The sequence below is a fragment of the Barbatula barbatula genome (genome assembly GCF_947034865.1).
Source record: "Barbatula barbatula genome assembly, chromosome: 4".
NCBI lineage: Eukaryota > Metazoa > Chordata > Actinopteri > Cypriniformes > Nemacheilidae > Barbatula > Barbatula barbatula.
Window position 1 is genome coordinate 5,489,623 of NC_136768.1, and position 16,768 is coordinate 5,506,390.

General features: G+C 37.9%; 1 protein-coding gene across 4 annotated transcripts in view; it reads right to left on the minus strand.

The window, feature by feature from the left end:
• The window catches only part of grip1 (glutamate receptor interacting protein 1), a 181,661-nt gene that overhangs the window by 13,508 nt on the left and 151,385 nt on the right, over positions 1–16,768 (minus strand). For all 4 annotated transcript variants that reach the window (XM_079454785.1, XM_079454783.1, XM_079454782.1 and 1 more), the window contains 5 exons: positions 14,960–15,146; positions 13,300–13,445; positions 12,040–12,120; positions 6,585–6,654; positions 3,301–3,446 (listed from right to left, as the gene is read on the minus strand). In XM_079454785.1, coding sequence (XP_079310911.1) covers positions 3,301–3,446; positions 6,585–6,654; positions 12,040–12,120; positions 13,300–13,445; positions 14,960–15,146 — 630 coding nt within the window. The remainder of the gene's footprint in view (positions 1–3,300; positions 3,447–6,584; positions 6,655–12,039; positions 12,121–13,299; positions 13,446–14,959; positions 15,147–16,768) is intronic.

Consider the following 16,768-nt stretch of genomic DNA (forward strand, 5'->3'; position numbering starts at 1 on the left):
TCATGATTCATTTGCTGCAGCAGTCGACATTTTAAATGGTCTAACAGCCCAAAAAACACAATAAAACTATTCAATAGAACTGATTGATAATCAAAAGGTAACCAAATGGAGAGAAATGGAGAAGTGGATCTGTAAAGTAAAGTCAACTCAAGTATGATGTAAGAAAACAGAATAGCCGTATTCGGAAAACATAGTGAAACAATGGAGATATTCACATGCATAATACAAAAAATGGGATATTGACCCTGTGATCCATTTCATGGAAGCCCTTTCATCGGCTTCAGAAATGGATGCTGCACATACCACTACAAATCATTAAATAGAACGCCAGCAGAGGTAAACCTTACAGCCTGGACCCACAATGCCTTTCAGCAAACCAAATGTCAGGTGTAAATGAGATATAAAAGTGAACTCGTGTTGTGGTGCAAAAAGAAAATTGATTGAATCAAAATATTTGCGACCGCTATATATTTCTTGGATGGTGTTGGAAGCGTGTGTATTTTAAAGCGTAAAAATGACATTCACTCAACAACCAGCAGCTGCAATGGTGTAGCGAGTAAGACGCGTGACTAGTTATGTTGACACTATCACATCACATATTAAATCATGCAGGCATTTATTTTCATCAAAATGAAGAAACCATTGAAAAAATGCCTTACGGGTTTTTAATAATAAGTGTAAGGTAAGGTAAGGGGTAGTAGGGAGGTCTTTATAGTCAACAAATGTTGATAAATTGGCAATTATTGTTATTTACTTTAACAGTCACATAACAATCTCATCTGCTCAATAATATTTGTTACGTTATCTGTGAAAAATAAAAAAAGTAGTCCAGTGTTCCGCAGTCGCAGTTTATTGTACTAACTGTCCACACGTTTTTTGGGATGACCTGCGTTTGGATGTCATTTTGCACTGCTTTAAACTCACCGCTACCTATGCACTAAACTGCACTGCGACAAGGTAAGACATGTTTTACATGTTTAATTGTGTTTGCTGTTAATTTAATTGCATGTTTGCCGTATATTATAGGCTCATACCCGATGACAACATCTGGCTGTGAGTTTGAAGCGATTGTCACACACTCAGTATAAATGGCAGATGGTTTAGTAGATATTTAGTTGGAGTTGCCCTTTTGCTGCCGAATTAGAGCTTTACAAAGCACATTTTAAACGATATGAGGGTAGGGTTTGTTATCTGCAAGTCTCCGGGCATGTTTTCAGTTTCATGGATTCTTTTACACGTTTGGAGGAAATTTCCTTGGTCTTGGTGAAATGCCGCCACTGGCTTCGTTTAAGTAAATGTTCAAATTGATATTATATAACAATTATTAATATTTAATATAATTAATTGAAATTCGTCAATATTTATTGATATTTCATGCTACCAATAATGTTAAAAATTAAGTTAACTTATGATAAATGGACCCTTTATGTTAGCCAATATATTTTATATTTTCAAGAATTATTTTTAGCTTAAGACTGCAATCTCTTACATTTTAGTCCGAAACAAACCAAAAAAGAAATTCGATGTCTCCCTATCTAAACCTTCACAACTGTAGGCTTATAATAGTGATTGAAAAGATGAGCTGTTGGGTGCCGTTATGTGGAAAATGTTGACATAAATCAACAAAGCTAAGCACGGATAAATATTTAAAGTAACCTTCAAATTTAATGTTTCAAAAAGAGATGATAAAATAGACGCTTAAAGTTAGCAGGTTCAAGTTCACCAAAATAACGCTTAACATATTTACCCCGTGTAAACAGTAGTAGCTACTGTGTGACATCGCCGAAACCAACGTTTCTTTATAAAGCGGTTCATAAATGATTTCCTCATAACACTCGATATCTATTAAAAGGTCGACCTCACGTCTACCCTGAAGAGGAAATGTGCTAAAGAGAAGACGACTAGAGAAAAACTGAAAGACCCTCAGGGCAATCCTTGTCAACTCCCACCCCCCTTTCACATACTAATGAAGAGCTGATATCTGCCAGATCATAACATTAACTTTCCCACTTTACAGCAGGCTATGTTTGTGTGTGAGCGGACCGTCTGTGCTGGGGGTCTGGGGATGTTCGTTAACACGAAGTCGGTTCATTACGACTGTTTTTCAGACGATGGACTAATGGAGAGTTCGGAGGGAAATTACCCCATTTAGCACGCAAGTCAGGGCCCTCGCTTATTCTGCTGATGGTGCCCTTAATGGTTTGTTGTCACAGCTCAAAAAAAAAGCGTGTGCACAAAACGAATGTCAACCCCAGTGTTCTCAGCGAGAAAGATTTGAGCTTTGAGCAAACAAGAATGGAGGTATTTTCTACGTTAGACATGTAAAGAGCCGTTCTATGGATGCGATTTATGAAATATAAATGTGACAAAGGCACTGTGGTTCTTCTTTGTTGTATACATGGTGCGGAGGATTGTGGGTAAATGGTTTTGAGAGGTTCGCAGTGATTTTCTAAAGGCAGGGTGAAGGCTCTGAGGGATTCCAATCAGCTAATTGAAGCAAATGAGCATTACATTCATAAATTGGGGCGATTAAACACAATCTTCTTCTACCTGCACAATGTTAAGTGTGAAAGATGAGAGTGTGGATACAAGGGAAGCTCTGTATGTTGTTCAATCTCTCTAGGAGAAGTGACGGATTTATTAGAAGGTTAGGTGGAGATAATGGTGACAACTTAACATGTCAAACCATCCCTTTTAAAGGCATAGCTCACCCAAAAATGAAAATATTTTTATTGTTTACATCTTTGCGTCATTGCAAACCTGCATGAATTTCTCTGCAGAACACAACATTTTGAAGGATGATGGTAAGCAAACAACATTGGCCCCCATTGACTTCCATTGTATGGACACAAAACCACAGAATTTTTTCAAAATATCCTCTTATGCTTTCCACAGAAGAAAAATCATTCAGGTTTTGAAGGACATAAGGGTGAAACATGATTCGATTTTTTTGGTCGCTTTACATTGACAAGAGCAAATTGTATTTAAATGATGGATTACAGGAGAAAACAATATCCCTTCTGATTAATTCATAAACTTATCTTTCACAAAAACAAAGTGCTCATCTGTGCGAAGAACACTTCCATGTTTTCTCTCACCCTGTCCTTTCTTTATCCTTGCTTCTTTGAAACCAGATTATATCAGCCGATCTCTAATAGTTAATTCATGATCTTGATTCTAACTAATAAAACGTTGCTATTACAAGTCATTGCTGACGCAGTGTCTTTCGACAGTAGTTTTTTTGTCTTTTAATGTGTGTGTGTGTGTTTGAGCGGGAGGGTTGCAGGGACTCTGGGGTACCTGAGTTGTCCTCGTCCTTGCGTATCTTCAGTTTGACCAAGTCCTCGCATTGCTGGAGGATTTGAACTGCGTCCTCCATAGAGCAGTTGTCCAGACGGATGTTGTCTATCGCCAGAAGCTTATCTCCAAGTTCTAGGGTGCCCGTCCTTTAAAGGAATAAAATGAAAAGTGAAGAGTTTATTTGTATTGTTGCTTTAGTTGTAAGTGGGATTCAAGACTCATTTCATTATAAAAGAAATGTGAAATTACATTTTACACAAAATGAAGAATTATTTAAGAGTCATGCAAAACATCTTATTTGAAAAATTGTTAAATTATTTTATTTTGTAATTAAGCACCATATCTGTTGGTATTTGGTATTATATATGAAGAGCTGGTTCCAAAAAAAGATACCCAAGTTTAAAAAAAAAATGTAAAAGTCATGTTTTTTGTAGCCTACATTACAATTAATATCAATCACACTGCAGTTGGTTTGTTTTGATTTAAGACATAATTATTAAAAAATACAGCTAACTAACACAACAAATGTTCATATATGTTTTGGTATTTATTGAACAGCTTTTACTGTATCCTATCTTTTGTATATGTTAGAATCAAATAATATTAACTCAATTAACAACAATTAATTCTAATAAAATTTTTTAGATTTTTTTTTTATTTTAGTTAAAGTTTTAGCAATTTTGGTACATAATGTTTGTAATTTTATAATATATTGGTTTATTTTTAATGTTGCTATATAAGATTTTTTCATTTTTCTTTTTGTTTTCTTTTTTTTTTATTGTTATAATTTTTACTGCTTTAAACTTATTATGTAAACTTTATTTTGAGGCGACATTTCAAGTTAAGTTTTCCAATAATTTTAATTATTTTCAATGAGGGAACGTTTTTAAAGTTTTAATTTTAGTAAACAAGAATAACCTTGGTATAATGTATATTTAAGATCAATCGTTTTAAGGCTGTTTAGGTATTTTCTTCACACTTATTCACAAAATATATAAATAAAAAAGATATTTTAATAGATCATTTTTGGGAAGATTTGACTTCTTGTTTGTTGGGGTTGAAATGTGATCATGCAACGTTAAACATTTCTAAAGTGTTAATTCATCTTTCAATCTTTATTAAGCAACTATAGCAAGCTTATGTGATAATTGTTTTGACAGACACATGAGAAGAAAAAAAAACGTACACTAACCCTCTTCTCTCAACAGGTAGTGGTCTAGCTTTTGTTGAAACTAGTAACTTTGTATTAGCACCTATTGTACTATCGCTCTTGTATGACATATCGCTTATTGCTCCCTGAACTCTTTGTAAGTCGCTTTGGATAAAAGCGTTTGCTAAATGACTAAATGTAAACGATATCCTTCATACATTTATTAGACGTAATTACACCTGAACGCTCGATTATTCCACCACATCTTCAAATTACATGCCTCTCTTATTTTTAGACGATTAAAAAAAAGCGGAAATGGACAACAGGCAGATTTTAAGGACTGTCATCTAAACACAAAGACAGAATATTTAACCATTCCACGTTTTACAGTTCAGATCATGATTCTCTCTCTTCCTTGGATAATTGTAGGTCAACATATGTTCAATTATGTAAAAGTACAGTAAATTATAACGTGTGCTAAAATTGGGGTAATTAGCTGGTACACATCCCCATAACCACCCACACGGTTACCATGGAGACCGTTTGATTTTTATTAGATAAGCTTTTTACGCGTCAATCACATAGAAGAATTAAGGAGAATTCCCCAATATTACTTTCTTTATTTGGCGTAAGAAATGAGGAAATAGAAAATGACTCTATGGAAAAAGCATAAGCTCTTCAAAACATCTCCTTTTTTAATTTCCCTAAAAGACATTCATCTTGATTTTGAATGATACGAGGATGAGCAAATTATAGTTATTTTCCCACGACCCGTTCCTTAAATGGTGTGGTACAGTTCTGCATGTTCTCTCTATAAATGCAGAACATTCTGGAAATCTATTTTCGACACATCCCATTTAAAAAATGAACCGCCGTGCATGGCAAACTCTCTTCACACTTCAGCATCTTTAATCAGATCAGGTTATGATACTAAAGAGTCCGTTCTTGGCCCTGACTCCCATCCAAATCAGCACTTCATCTGCGCCCGAAGCGGATAATGTCACGACATCTGCGCGGAGACTTCAGGGAGACTGGCGAGCTTAACGCTGTCTGCATCGAGCTGGGAAAGCAGGCTTATGCAGATAAATGCTAATTTTCTTCGGCTACAGAGGAGGGCTTCTGATTCGGCGCGGCTGGGAGAACACGAAGCCCTCCGTAGTGACGCAGATCTCAGCAGCGGCCCTCGGGAAGCTGCTTGACTGCATTGATGTTGATTGCGATCGTGAGGTCTATACGGGCTTCCGAGCTGTAAAATCGAATCAGCTGTTCTCAACAAAAGAAGTACCGCCAAAATGATGCCTTGAATTTATTGACTTGAAAAGATTTCACAGTGTATAAATATTGCATACAGCTGTGGAAAGAATAACCCATTCCGAACCCATTTTATTTATTCAGCATTTTTTGATTTATTGTGGCCAATCCTGTCCAATGTCTGTCGAATTTCAACAAAATCAAACCTCAGATGTCCCATAAAGTCATCCACTAATGTAAAAGACTGACAGCAAAGACATGTGAAAACTGGGATAAAAAAGAAGGGTATCCCACAAACTTTCTTTTAACTTGTCATAAATGCATGTACAAATATTACTGTTGTATTGCTTAAAAGTGGATATGAATATATATATATATGAATGAGTATATAAGATCTGAAAAAACACAGCATCTTTTCTTTTTTATGTAAATAAATGCAAATAGAAACACGATTTTATCTGAAATTTGGGAGAAAATTTGTTCGTAGATTGTACTTTAACCCCCAAAAAAGTATAAATAATTTTGAAATGGCCTCTCATTTTTTTCCCAACTATATATTTATATATTCATACAGGAAACAAAGGGCAACTGCAACTTTTATCAACTTTCACTTTTCACAGTTTTTCGGTGCCTTGCATCTTTCAAATAAATATATTTGCATTTAACATACATTGTTAAGCGACGCTGGAGCATTGCGCTCTTGGATATAACACAAAATCAATCTTTATTTAATACATTAAACCGTGAGGTGCTGGTGGGTGTTTATGTAACGGAGGTTGTATAAAATGAGTCACACCGTTTGCATGAGATTAGCGTTTCTACAGAATTGAAGATTATACATTCAAAAGAAGATGTAGTGCCGGCCGATGACATGAGACAGTACCTGTGTGCCACACTTCCTTTCTTAATTTCAGAGATGATGAGAGCGTCTCCGGGCTTTCTGCTGGAAGGAGCTGCGAAAAGAGAAGAAAACAACAGAACTGATTTGTTGTCACAATCCCACTTATACTCTGCAGGCAACCCTGCTGCTTAAGTGTGAGTCATCCAATTAAGAACTTGAATTACGGCTCTTAAAGACGCAGGCCATCATTAACAAACAGGTGTCAGGTATTAGTGTTTGAAAATTTGAGAAATTCTGTTCAGTTGATTCAACACAAAACACCAAAGGTTGTACATTTTCCGTTTGAAGACGATAAAAGATGTCACAGAGGTTGTCGCTATGCATTCTGGGATTGCTGTGTGGGAAGAATGCATGTGATGCTGTGTTCATAGAGTTTGTCTCAATTTATTTCAGAAGGCAGAATCCTTTTATCCTCGACTGTTTGGAGCAGTAAGAAGCATGTCTATGATGTCTATAAATGTCTTCTAGGTTTGACACCGACCCATCAAATGTATAAACGCTTGCAGGCAGCCCTGGTGGTCATATATTTGTTCGATAGTGGATGCGAATACATGACCACATGTCATATGTGGTCCCTTGCACACCAGTAGCATCTGGGGGTGTGATATTAAACCCGCCGTGGTATTTTCACTCAGAGCTGAGGATGATTCATGTTCGCTTTTGTATGTTTATACCCGCTGTCACATCATGCAGCCAATGCAATGAGACTAGGCTAATCGTAAGACCGCCCCCTTTAAACCGCGAGACCCCACTTACAAGTGATGCAGACATATGCGCCAGTGCTTCACATGGTGCTGGGTTTTGTTTTTTGGTTTATGTTTCACATCCTGAAGCTGATAAGGAATCCTAAATAAGAAAGACTTATTCCAAGTGCTGCAAAATCAAACCTCAAACTATACACCCAAAGCTTTAGAGCAACTTTATTTAGTTAATTTGACCCCAATGACACCTAAATTACCACTCACTTTGTCTAGACTGCCGGCAGAGTCAGACTAAAGTGTAGAAAGAGAAAATTGAGTTTTTGTTTCCACAACCAAACTACTCTGTGATTTAATGATTTGAAAGAGAAAGGTCAAAGATTCTGCCTAGAATCTCCAAACATCGCAAGCTTCAGTCAAAATAGGAAAAATGGCTTCAGGGCTGTCATTCAGAGCTGACTTTGAAGCTATCCGAGAACAAACCGTCACAGCAACATGGGTACTGAGATAATTAAATGTTGGATGGAATAAACACATTTCCTGTACGGCGTGAAGAGAGAGCGACATCCGCTGATGATAAGGACATCTCGCCCTATGCTGCATTGTCGAGTGACGTCACTTTTAGATGCTGCACAAAATCCGAACTTGACAAACTCGAAGCTGTGTGAAGATTGTGGGCATTTGACAATGACACGCATGCATTCAGAAAGTTGTGCACAACTACTGTATTTAAACAAATAGTGAAAGAAAGTCTTCGAAGGCAAACAACAAAGGCTGCGTTCACACAGTTATTGCTCAAGTTTTTTACAAACAGGTGTGACTCTGGAATTGTCTTGTTTCCACAACAAGTTACAAAATGGGATTGAATTCTGTCTATGAATAATGCAATATGATGATGGTTGTTGTATTCTGACAAACTTATAGGGTGCATTCAGGTTAATTGGGATGCTTTTTGACATTCATCTCAATGTCAAAAAGTGTCCGAATCAACAAGAATTCACCCTACTTTATCATTGTCTTCGTTTAATGGAAGAAAATAGCGATTTCGTGCCATGATTTTGGATCTTTTCTTACCTCCTAAGTTGAGTTTCTGTAGTAGGAGACCTTAAGAACTGGTTTATGGCTGCGGATTTGTCATAGTCTAAGCTTCCGCTTGCACTGCTCTTTGGCCTAACGGTGATAAATAGCGTGGCCAACCCATTGTCTCTGAAACTGCTTGGTCATGTAAGGCATGTCAAATGACCGGGTCTGGACAGGTGAACGGTGTTGCACAAGCTAAGGGTCAAACTAAAGCGAAAAGTAAACTTATGCCATGTGCATTAGCAGTGTTTGTTTCTCCTGTGAAACAACTGTTACCATTGTGAACAGGTAGGTGACGTGCTACTGGGACCAGTAAGACTACTGAGCAACCAAATGCGAGCACAAGCACTCAAAAACTTGGAGGGTATGACAATGAGCATAATCTAGTGGTGAGGTTGTGAAATGCAAACAACGGCTCACTCCACCCCTCCCTAAGCACTACGGTGGCTGACACACAACTAAGATGCGTCAAGTTTTTGCGTCTTTGATGATGGATAAGGTAGAGCGTTTTGTCTGTTTGGGGCTACTGTAGAAACTAAATGGCTCTCGGTGAACTCACGGTGTATGTAGATAGAAATGGCTCATTATAAGATAATAAAAACATAACGCTTCATTATGTAAGGTCTTTATACACTTCTGAAGACACATGCATTATATGTATTATATTGCATTTCGGACAATAGATCCAACAAAAAAAAAAATCGCACACAGGACATTTAAAGCAACATCCCTGAGATCACCATAGCAACCTCATCATTATCTAGCATCATCATTGCGACTCCTGCACCACCCATGTTAATATTCTGACAGTTTCTTTGAGAATCGATGCTGTATGTTCTGGCTCCATGTCACAGTGATGGATTAAGACATGCATGTAGAGAAACGCATGCAGGTGCATATAAAAAGATACTATATATCACATTCTCTAATCCACAATGAGCTGCAACCTGAAGAATAAGATGAGGTAATCTTAAAAGACAAGTAAACAAGAGATCTATAAAGGTGTCTCTCTACGGCTTTATTAGCACCTGTGAAATACAGGCCATGCAGAGGCACAAAGCAGACAGCCATTAAACCCCTGAGGAAGGCCACAAGAGCCCAGCAAAGCCCATATTCATAAATCAGCATGCGGGTAAGTACGGCCTACTTCAACGCCTTCCTCTCTAGAATCCTAAATCACACAAGTTGACTTTCTCAGACATGCTATTGTGGGCATAATTGAGTACACTTTCTTTTGCATATGATGCATGGGACACGAGAGCCCCGCTTTAATAGCGTGGCATTTCTTATAGCTTTGTAAGTGCCCGTGATATTACTCTGCACCTTACCTACAGTACTTTGTCTTCATTTGTTAAAAGCATGAGCTCCGCCCACTCACTGCTAAATCCCTCTCTGAGGAATCTTAAAGATGGGGTAACATGTTATTTCATGCATTCTGACCTCTTTACACTGTTAATCGTGGTGGCTTCTCATGCTTAACATGGTCAAATGGTGGACGTATGACATAGTATGTCTGTGCTCGATACACTCCCCTAGCATTTTTCAAAGTCTGGATCCCTGTTTCATAAATGGGATCCTATTCCTTTTATCGCCCATTATTGCTGCTTCGTCAAACCAAGTCATGTGTCTGTTTTTTGTAGACGGGTATGTGCATAATGATAAACAACACGAAGGAATAATGCGATGATGTATTGTGTGCTCCAGCAGCTCGTCTTTTTCCAGAAATACACATTTGCACATTCGATCAAACGAAAAGCTCTTCGAAGATACGACGGATGCAATACTACTGTATAGGTACTCAAGATTGATATGAGATTTGCAGAAATTGTTACCACATCTGAAATGAATAGTTCACCTAAACTGATTATGTCAACATTTATTTCAGTCCATTATAACTCTCTTTATTAAAAAAAATCGGGTTTGTTCTGTTGGCTCCTTTTCAGTCAATTACAATTAATTTAAGGAAAAGCAGAACCAAATTGTGAATAAATCATTTAGACGTGCCTAAGGAAAGTAGTATCAATAATAATATCCAAAATTGCAGTCTGTTTCTCACATACAGCTATTGGATGGCTTTAGAAGTCTTTAAGGCATACAGTATGTGTTGAAAGAGATTTTTCACTCCAAAATTAAACTTTTAATACACCCTCAGGCCATTCCAAACCTGTATTACTTTCCAACTTAGAACTCAATAGAGGATATTTTGAAGAACGTTGGTTACTATGTTATTTCAATAGTTCATATGGCTTATTAAGAAAGCTCAGACGGCTGTAAAATCAACAAAAAGCTTCAATGGGAATAGTTTGCTATTATTCCTGAGCAACATGTGCACCAACAATGCAATAAATACTATCATTTAGAAAGCGAGGAGGAAGACAGGCAGAAATTGCTTTGGAGGTAAACAACTCCAGGGCTTCAGAGAGGCAATTACCGTTGGGCTGTTGCATGGGAGCCAACGGATGCGAAACCATTTGACAAAGCTTTCTCTGACTAAAAGCAGAAGGTTTGTATCATAATGCTGTAATGGCGAAAACAGTCCATATGACAAGACAGAGCTGGGATGAGTTGATGAATCACTCCGGCTCGACGGCACAAGCGGCATTGATGAAGCAGCTGGCACGGCCTTCGAGCGATTGGCACGTGGGGTTTGCGAACGGATCTCTGCGGTGCCCCGACTGCCGACGGAAAACTGATTGAATCTGCGGGCGGGTCTACATCTAACATTCCTCACAAAAGTCAGGTGATGGTAAACGAATGAAAAAGAGAGAGGAGACACAGTGTGTTCTCTAGAGTGAGAAGGGAAAGACCTGATATTTATTTTCAAGAAAACGAGCTCCGTTTATGAGCCTCTGGGAGATGATGGCTGAAAGGTAGTCTGCTTTTAAAGGACAGGGGAGACAATAATGGCTCGAAAACGGTCAAGGGGAAAATGTGAGTGATATATTACAATGCTCAGCTGTTGCTGAAACGAAGGACGAATGAGGGTCTAGTTAAATACGTCTGAATGGATAGTTCTCCCCTATAATTAAATTCTGTCATCGGTTAAACACCCTCATGTGGATCTGGACTTGTATAACAAAAGTCATCAAAATGTCAAAGCTGTGCTAGTCTATAGGCCCTACGATAAAAATGCATGATGTTTACTAGCTGTCATGGAAAGTTTCACATTTTGTGTGGTTTATTAAATAAAAAAACACAGGGTCGTGGGTTCAATGCGTAGAAAACACACAGAGCAAAATGATAAATTGCTACTTTGAATACACTCTGCTGCTTTGAAAAAATCAATAGTCAAGGTTAAAATACTTCAATTTATGAACAACTTTAAAGAACGTCCAGATAAGAGTATATCTTGTGAGCAACGAAGCATTTTCCCTCAGTATTCTAATAAGCCATATGATTTATCCAGTCAACCATGACGGAAAATAAGTTTCTTTGAGTTTCTTTAAAACTCAAAGAATTCAAAGGACACGTGGTTACATAACCCGTCACTGTCTCCTTCCATACATTTACATTCATACAGTTGGCAGACGCTTTGTCCAACACAACTTTCAGTTCACCTATGCATTTCTCAACCCATGACCTTGGTATCAACAGTTGCATGCTTCATCTTGAATCTAGGTTATCAATTTGCATAGTACACCAAAAGAAGAAATGCTTACAGCTGATAGTGATGCCCAGCTCCACACCTGGCTTCTTTGGTAGCTTCACATGGAAGGTTCCACTGCTTGGGATGACCGATTCTACACGAGACGGAGAGACACAGAGAGCTTTATTAAACACAAGCCTATCTAGCAACATTTCCCAGTTTTATAAACACCTGGGATTTATATAGCACTTTAAATCAGAAGCATGGAGATTCTATACCAAACCAACGCTTGGTTCGCAGATTGTCAAAATTCAGAAAACAAAGTGCAAGTCCTTTTGTCAGATAGAAAGAGATAAGTCCCAAAAGCTCAGGCTGGCAGAGATCTTCAGAAATCTCAATAGAAAAACATTCCTCTCTTGGGCAGTAAATCAGGTGGAGAAAGATTGAAAGTGGTGCCAAACCTGTTCAAACAACAAAAAAAGGAAAGAAAAATGCACCGCACTCCAGCGACCAGCAATTACATATAAAGGCCACTGCTCCTGGAACCATCATTCAATAATTCAAGCGAGTTCATTACCTCAAAACCAACAAAAGAGACACAGAAATAACCACCTGGTCCGAGAGATGAAAAATACACGGCCGCAAAGCAGATCAGTTCCTAAAAAAGTCATTATTTAGCACTTGTTGTATAAACCCTTCATATATCAAAAGAAATCTAATTTAATATTGCTCAGGGGTGATACAACCTTACATAATACACATGCTTTTGTTTTAACTTCCATTGTATGTTCAGCATCATCTTGTAAAAATGACTTTTAACAGATTCATACAAAAATGTTTTTTTAAATTATAGCTCGCCCTATAACAAAAATGGTTTCTAGTTTTGTGAGCGAAAATACACAAAAATATATTTTTAAGCTAAATGAAAACAATGAAATATCAAAACACAATGAAAAGACAAGTTAATCGCAGCCGTTCCAAGGGCCAGACCTGGCGTACTGCGCCTGTACTGTGATTACACTGAAGCACAGCAAGAGATGGAAAAATGAGGGAATACGCTGTGTGGTGTTTGTTAGAAAACAGTGAATAAATACCACGTCGAGCTTTCCCTTTCCTGTGGATGTCTGTTTGAAAACAGTAGCTGTTATATCACGGGCACTTGTCTAGCGCTGCTAATCATTTTCACACACAAAACTTGCGCCAGATGGCCGTGCTCTCTGAATTACGGGCCGGCTTTTTAGAACAAACATCAACACTAGGACGAAAGCAGGAGGCGGCCAGATGGATCGCTCATCCCTAAACAGGCTTAGAATTGATGAATTCCTGTCCCTACCTGCTACATCAAATTCGATCTCCAGGGTTACTTTGCTGGTGATGCTGGAGTCCCTCAGCAGCTGATTGGTCTCCTCAAGCGTGCTGTCCTCAGTGGGGATTCCATTTATTGACAGGATGCGATCGCCGATCTGCAGCACGCCACACCTGGGTAATTGTAGCGCAAACTCAATTATTTGTATTATGATAAGCCGAAGACTAGCGTCATTGAATGTTTATTGAATGTTCTTATAGGGACAGTTCATTACTCTTTCTTCTGTGGAACACCAAAATATATTTTGAGAAATGTTGTCAACTGGCCCCCATTCGCTTTTAGTGGTTTTGTGTCTATTCAATGGAAGTCAATGGGCCCGGTGTTGTTTAGTTACCAATTCATCTTCTTTTGCGTTCTGCTGAAGCAAGTCAAACTAATTTGGAATGACATAAAAAATTTCAACTATCCCTTTAAAAAGAGAGAAAAAGGAAGGGAGAAAGAGAGCAGTACTAGCCAGCTGGCACCACTGAATGAACAACGGTTGGTAGATGATGTGACATTTTAGGCAAAAGTACAAACGCACTCTTCTCTTCTGCTTCAAGGTCAGAGTAAAAGTGCAAAGTTTTTCAACAACAGAGGCATCCAAATATCTTCACTGATACCAAAACAGGCTGTGAGCAAAACAAACCCAATGCTTTACTGTCATACTTGGTCACCAGCATACATTATCTTTTGGATGTTGGTTCTTGTTGGAATATATCAGAATTCCCAGAAGGTTTTACAAGCTTATGGTGAACAACATGACTATTGAGACAAGAAATACCTAGTGCTGTCAAATGATTAATCGCGATTAATCACAACCAGAGTCAAAGTTGTGTGTTTACATAATATAAGTCCTGTGCAATGTACAATTTCATTTTGTACTTATAAACACATTAGCCATACATACATATACTTAAGAAAAATATCAAATATAAAAATTAACATATAATAAATAAAAAAAATACATGTAAACATTTCCTAAATATATATTATACATGTACATGTATGTTTATGTGTCAATAACTACAATATATTATGTTAACTTTTATTCTGTATGCAATTTTTTTTAACAGGATTCTCCTCCCAGCATCAAATCACAGACATTAAAAGGTTAACATCCTAACTGCAATTACAACATCAGCTGGCGTCTACGAGTCATCTCTGTTGCTCAGGTCAGTAGTTACAGTGAAATTGCGAGCTAAATCTCATCCGCCGTGCAAGTTCCTTCCGTTGCCAGCTGCGGCGACTACGCACACGTAATTACACTCAAGCGCTCTGTCACGTAACGGCGCAGTCAATCACGGCACATGCACAACCCAAATCAAATTGTCACGGCCGGGCAGTTATATATCATGTGCGATCATTGCATTACATCACGGACGAAGCCTCGGCTCTCTACGAGCGCTTGCGAAGGACAAGCTGTGTGCTGAGAGAAATTATGTAACGGGATTAGAGATATGTTGAGATAATCGAAATTAGATGCAAGCCTAAATATCAAAGAATCCCAAAGGGAAGTTCATACTTCTGTGATAACGCAAACAATTAAGACATGCCGAGCGCCCCGGATCGGAGGGGGCGCCCAGAATATTAACTTCCAGAGTTTTTACTAGGTCCTATGAAGCGCTGGGGGTTAATATTGTCTCACCGCTCTGCAGGGCTGTCAGGGTCTATGTAAGCAATAAGCGGAGGGGAGGACAAGGTTTCCGTTGCGAAGACTCCTCCCTGGAGCTGGATTCCAAAACCCATGATGGAGTCGCTGATAAGGGTCACCTCTGTTGTTTCCGTGTGGACCACCTGACCCGCCAGCCCCACGGTACTGGATGCTAAAGACACTACAGAGATGAAAAACAGGAAAGGAGGGTTGCACATTAGGGAAATTGTACCATAAAGAATCAAAGGCACATCATTGTCATTGCCTGCAAAATAAAAACTGTCGGGATTTCTCTTGAGGAGACTTTTGAGACGCTTCCGTTAAAGCAACAACTCTGGCAGAAATGAAAACTCTGCTTTAATACTTTTTTCCCATTTGGAACATACAAAGATTTTTGTGAGCAATACCCAAGCTGTTGTATTGTATGGAATAAAAGTGTATGGTGAAAAGAATCGTAAGACATCTCTTTTTGTGTTAAAAAAACCTAAATTCATATGGGTTTGGTATGACATGAAAGTGAGTAAACAACATGGTTTCGAAAAGCTTTTTGTGTCAGTTTTTCAGACTTTTGCGCCGATTTATCTGGATTTGTGCTGAAATGAAAACTAGTGTACTAGTGTTTCAGATCAGACCACACAGCCATTGGAAATGCTCTGTTATTTACATTTAGCAGACGCTTTTATCCAAAGCAACTTTCAAAGAGTTCAGGGAGCAATGTGTGGTATGTCATACAGGAGCAATCATACAATAGGTGCTAGTTTCAACAAAAGCCTGAACAACACCTGTTGAGAGAAAGAGGGTTAGTTTTTATTTTTTTAGAAACGGTTTCTGTATTGGGCAAAACATGATTTTATGCATTTGTACACATATTTATAAGTATAAAAATTTAATCTGCACTCATCATCAGATCATGTCATTTTATATATTCAAATGTAAAAGAAAATCTTATTTTGACCATTTCTGATAGAAACAAAAACACAGAAGAAATTATACACAGTTCCCCGGAGACTACACCCAAACTGTAATTTTATCAGACAGCAAAATATTAAACCCTGTGGCATCTGTAAACACAACAACCTTTTCTCAGAACCTTACCTTTGGACATTTTGCAATTACTTTTAGTTAACTGGTGTCAAGGTGAACTTCAGTGAATGTTCTTTGTGAAAGGTTTGCCTTACAGCATCATTCTTAAAAACACATTTTATAAGAAGTGTCAAAATGTATAAAAAATAAATGTGAAAAACATTTATAAAATACTTTATCGGGTCACTGTACTCTGATGTTTGCAATTCAGGGATTGAAAGAAAAAAGTCTGGAAAACAGACACATAAGCAAAACCAATCTGATTTAAATACAGCGCTGCGCTCCATTTACAATAGTCTATTTCAATAAATCACACTGAATGCATCTCAATCGTAAAGCCAGAAAATATTTTAAAAGCAGGCTTCAAAGGACTTATTTTATGCCTTTCATCATTTGTTGACACTGTGTACACCTTAAAAAAAAACAAGTGAAAACAATCTAACAAATTCAGCATTCCAGACATTATGTGGAGATATTCAAGATCCTATTTTGTAGTAGAATGCTACATTAAACCCCCAATGGACCACAAGAGGCGTCCGTCTGCAATGCCTCTTTAAATAATACATACGCTATATCAATATCTTGTTCTGGTTAAGCCAAATAGCCTTTCTATTATTATTGCACGTATAGTATTAACTTATTTTACATAATGGTTTTGGTCACATGCCACTTGAATCTTGACATCACAGCTTATTTTTTAGTTGAAAGGAAATGGAATTG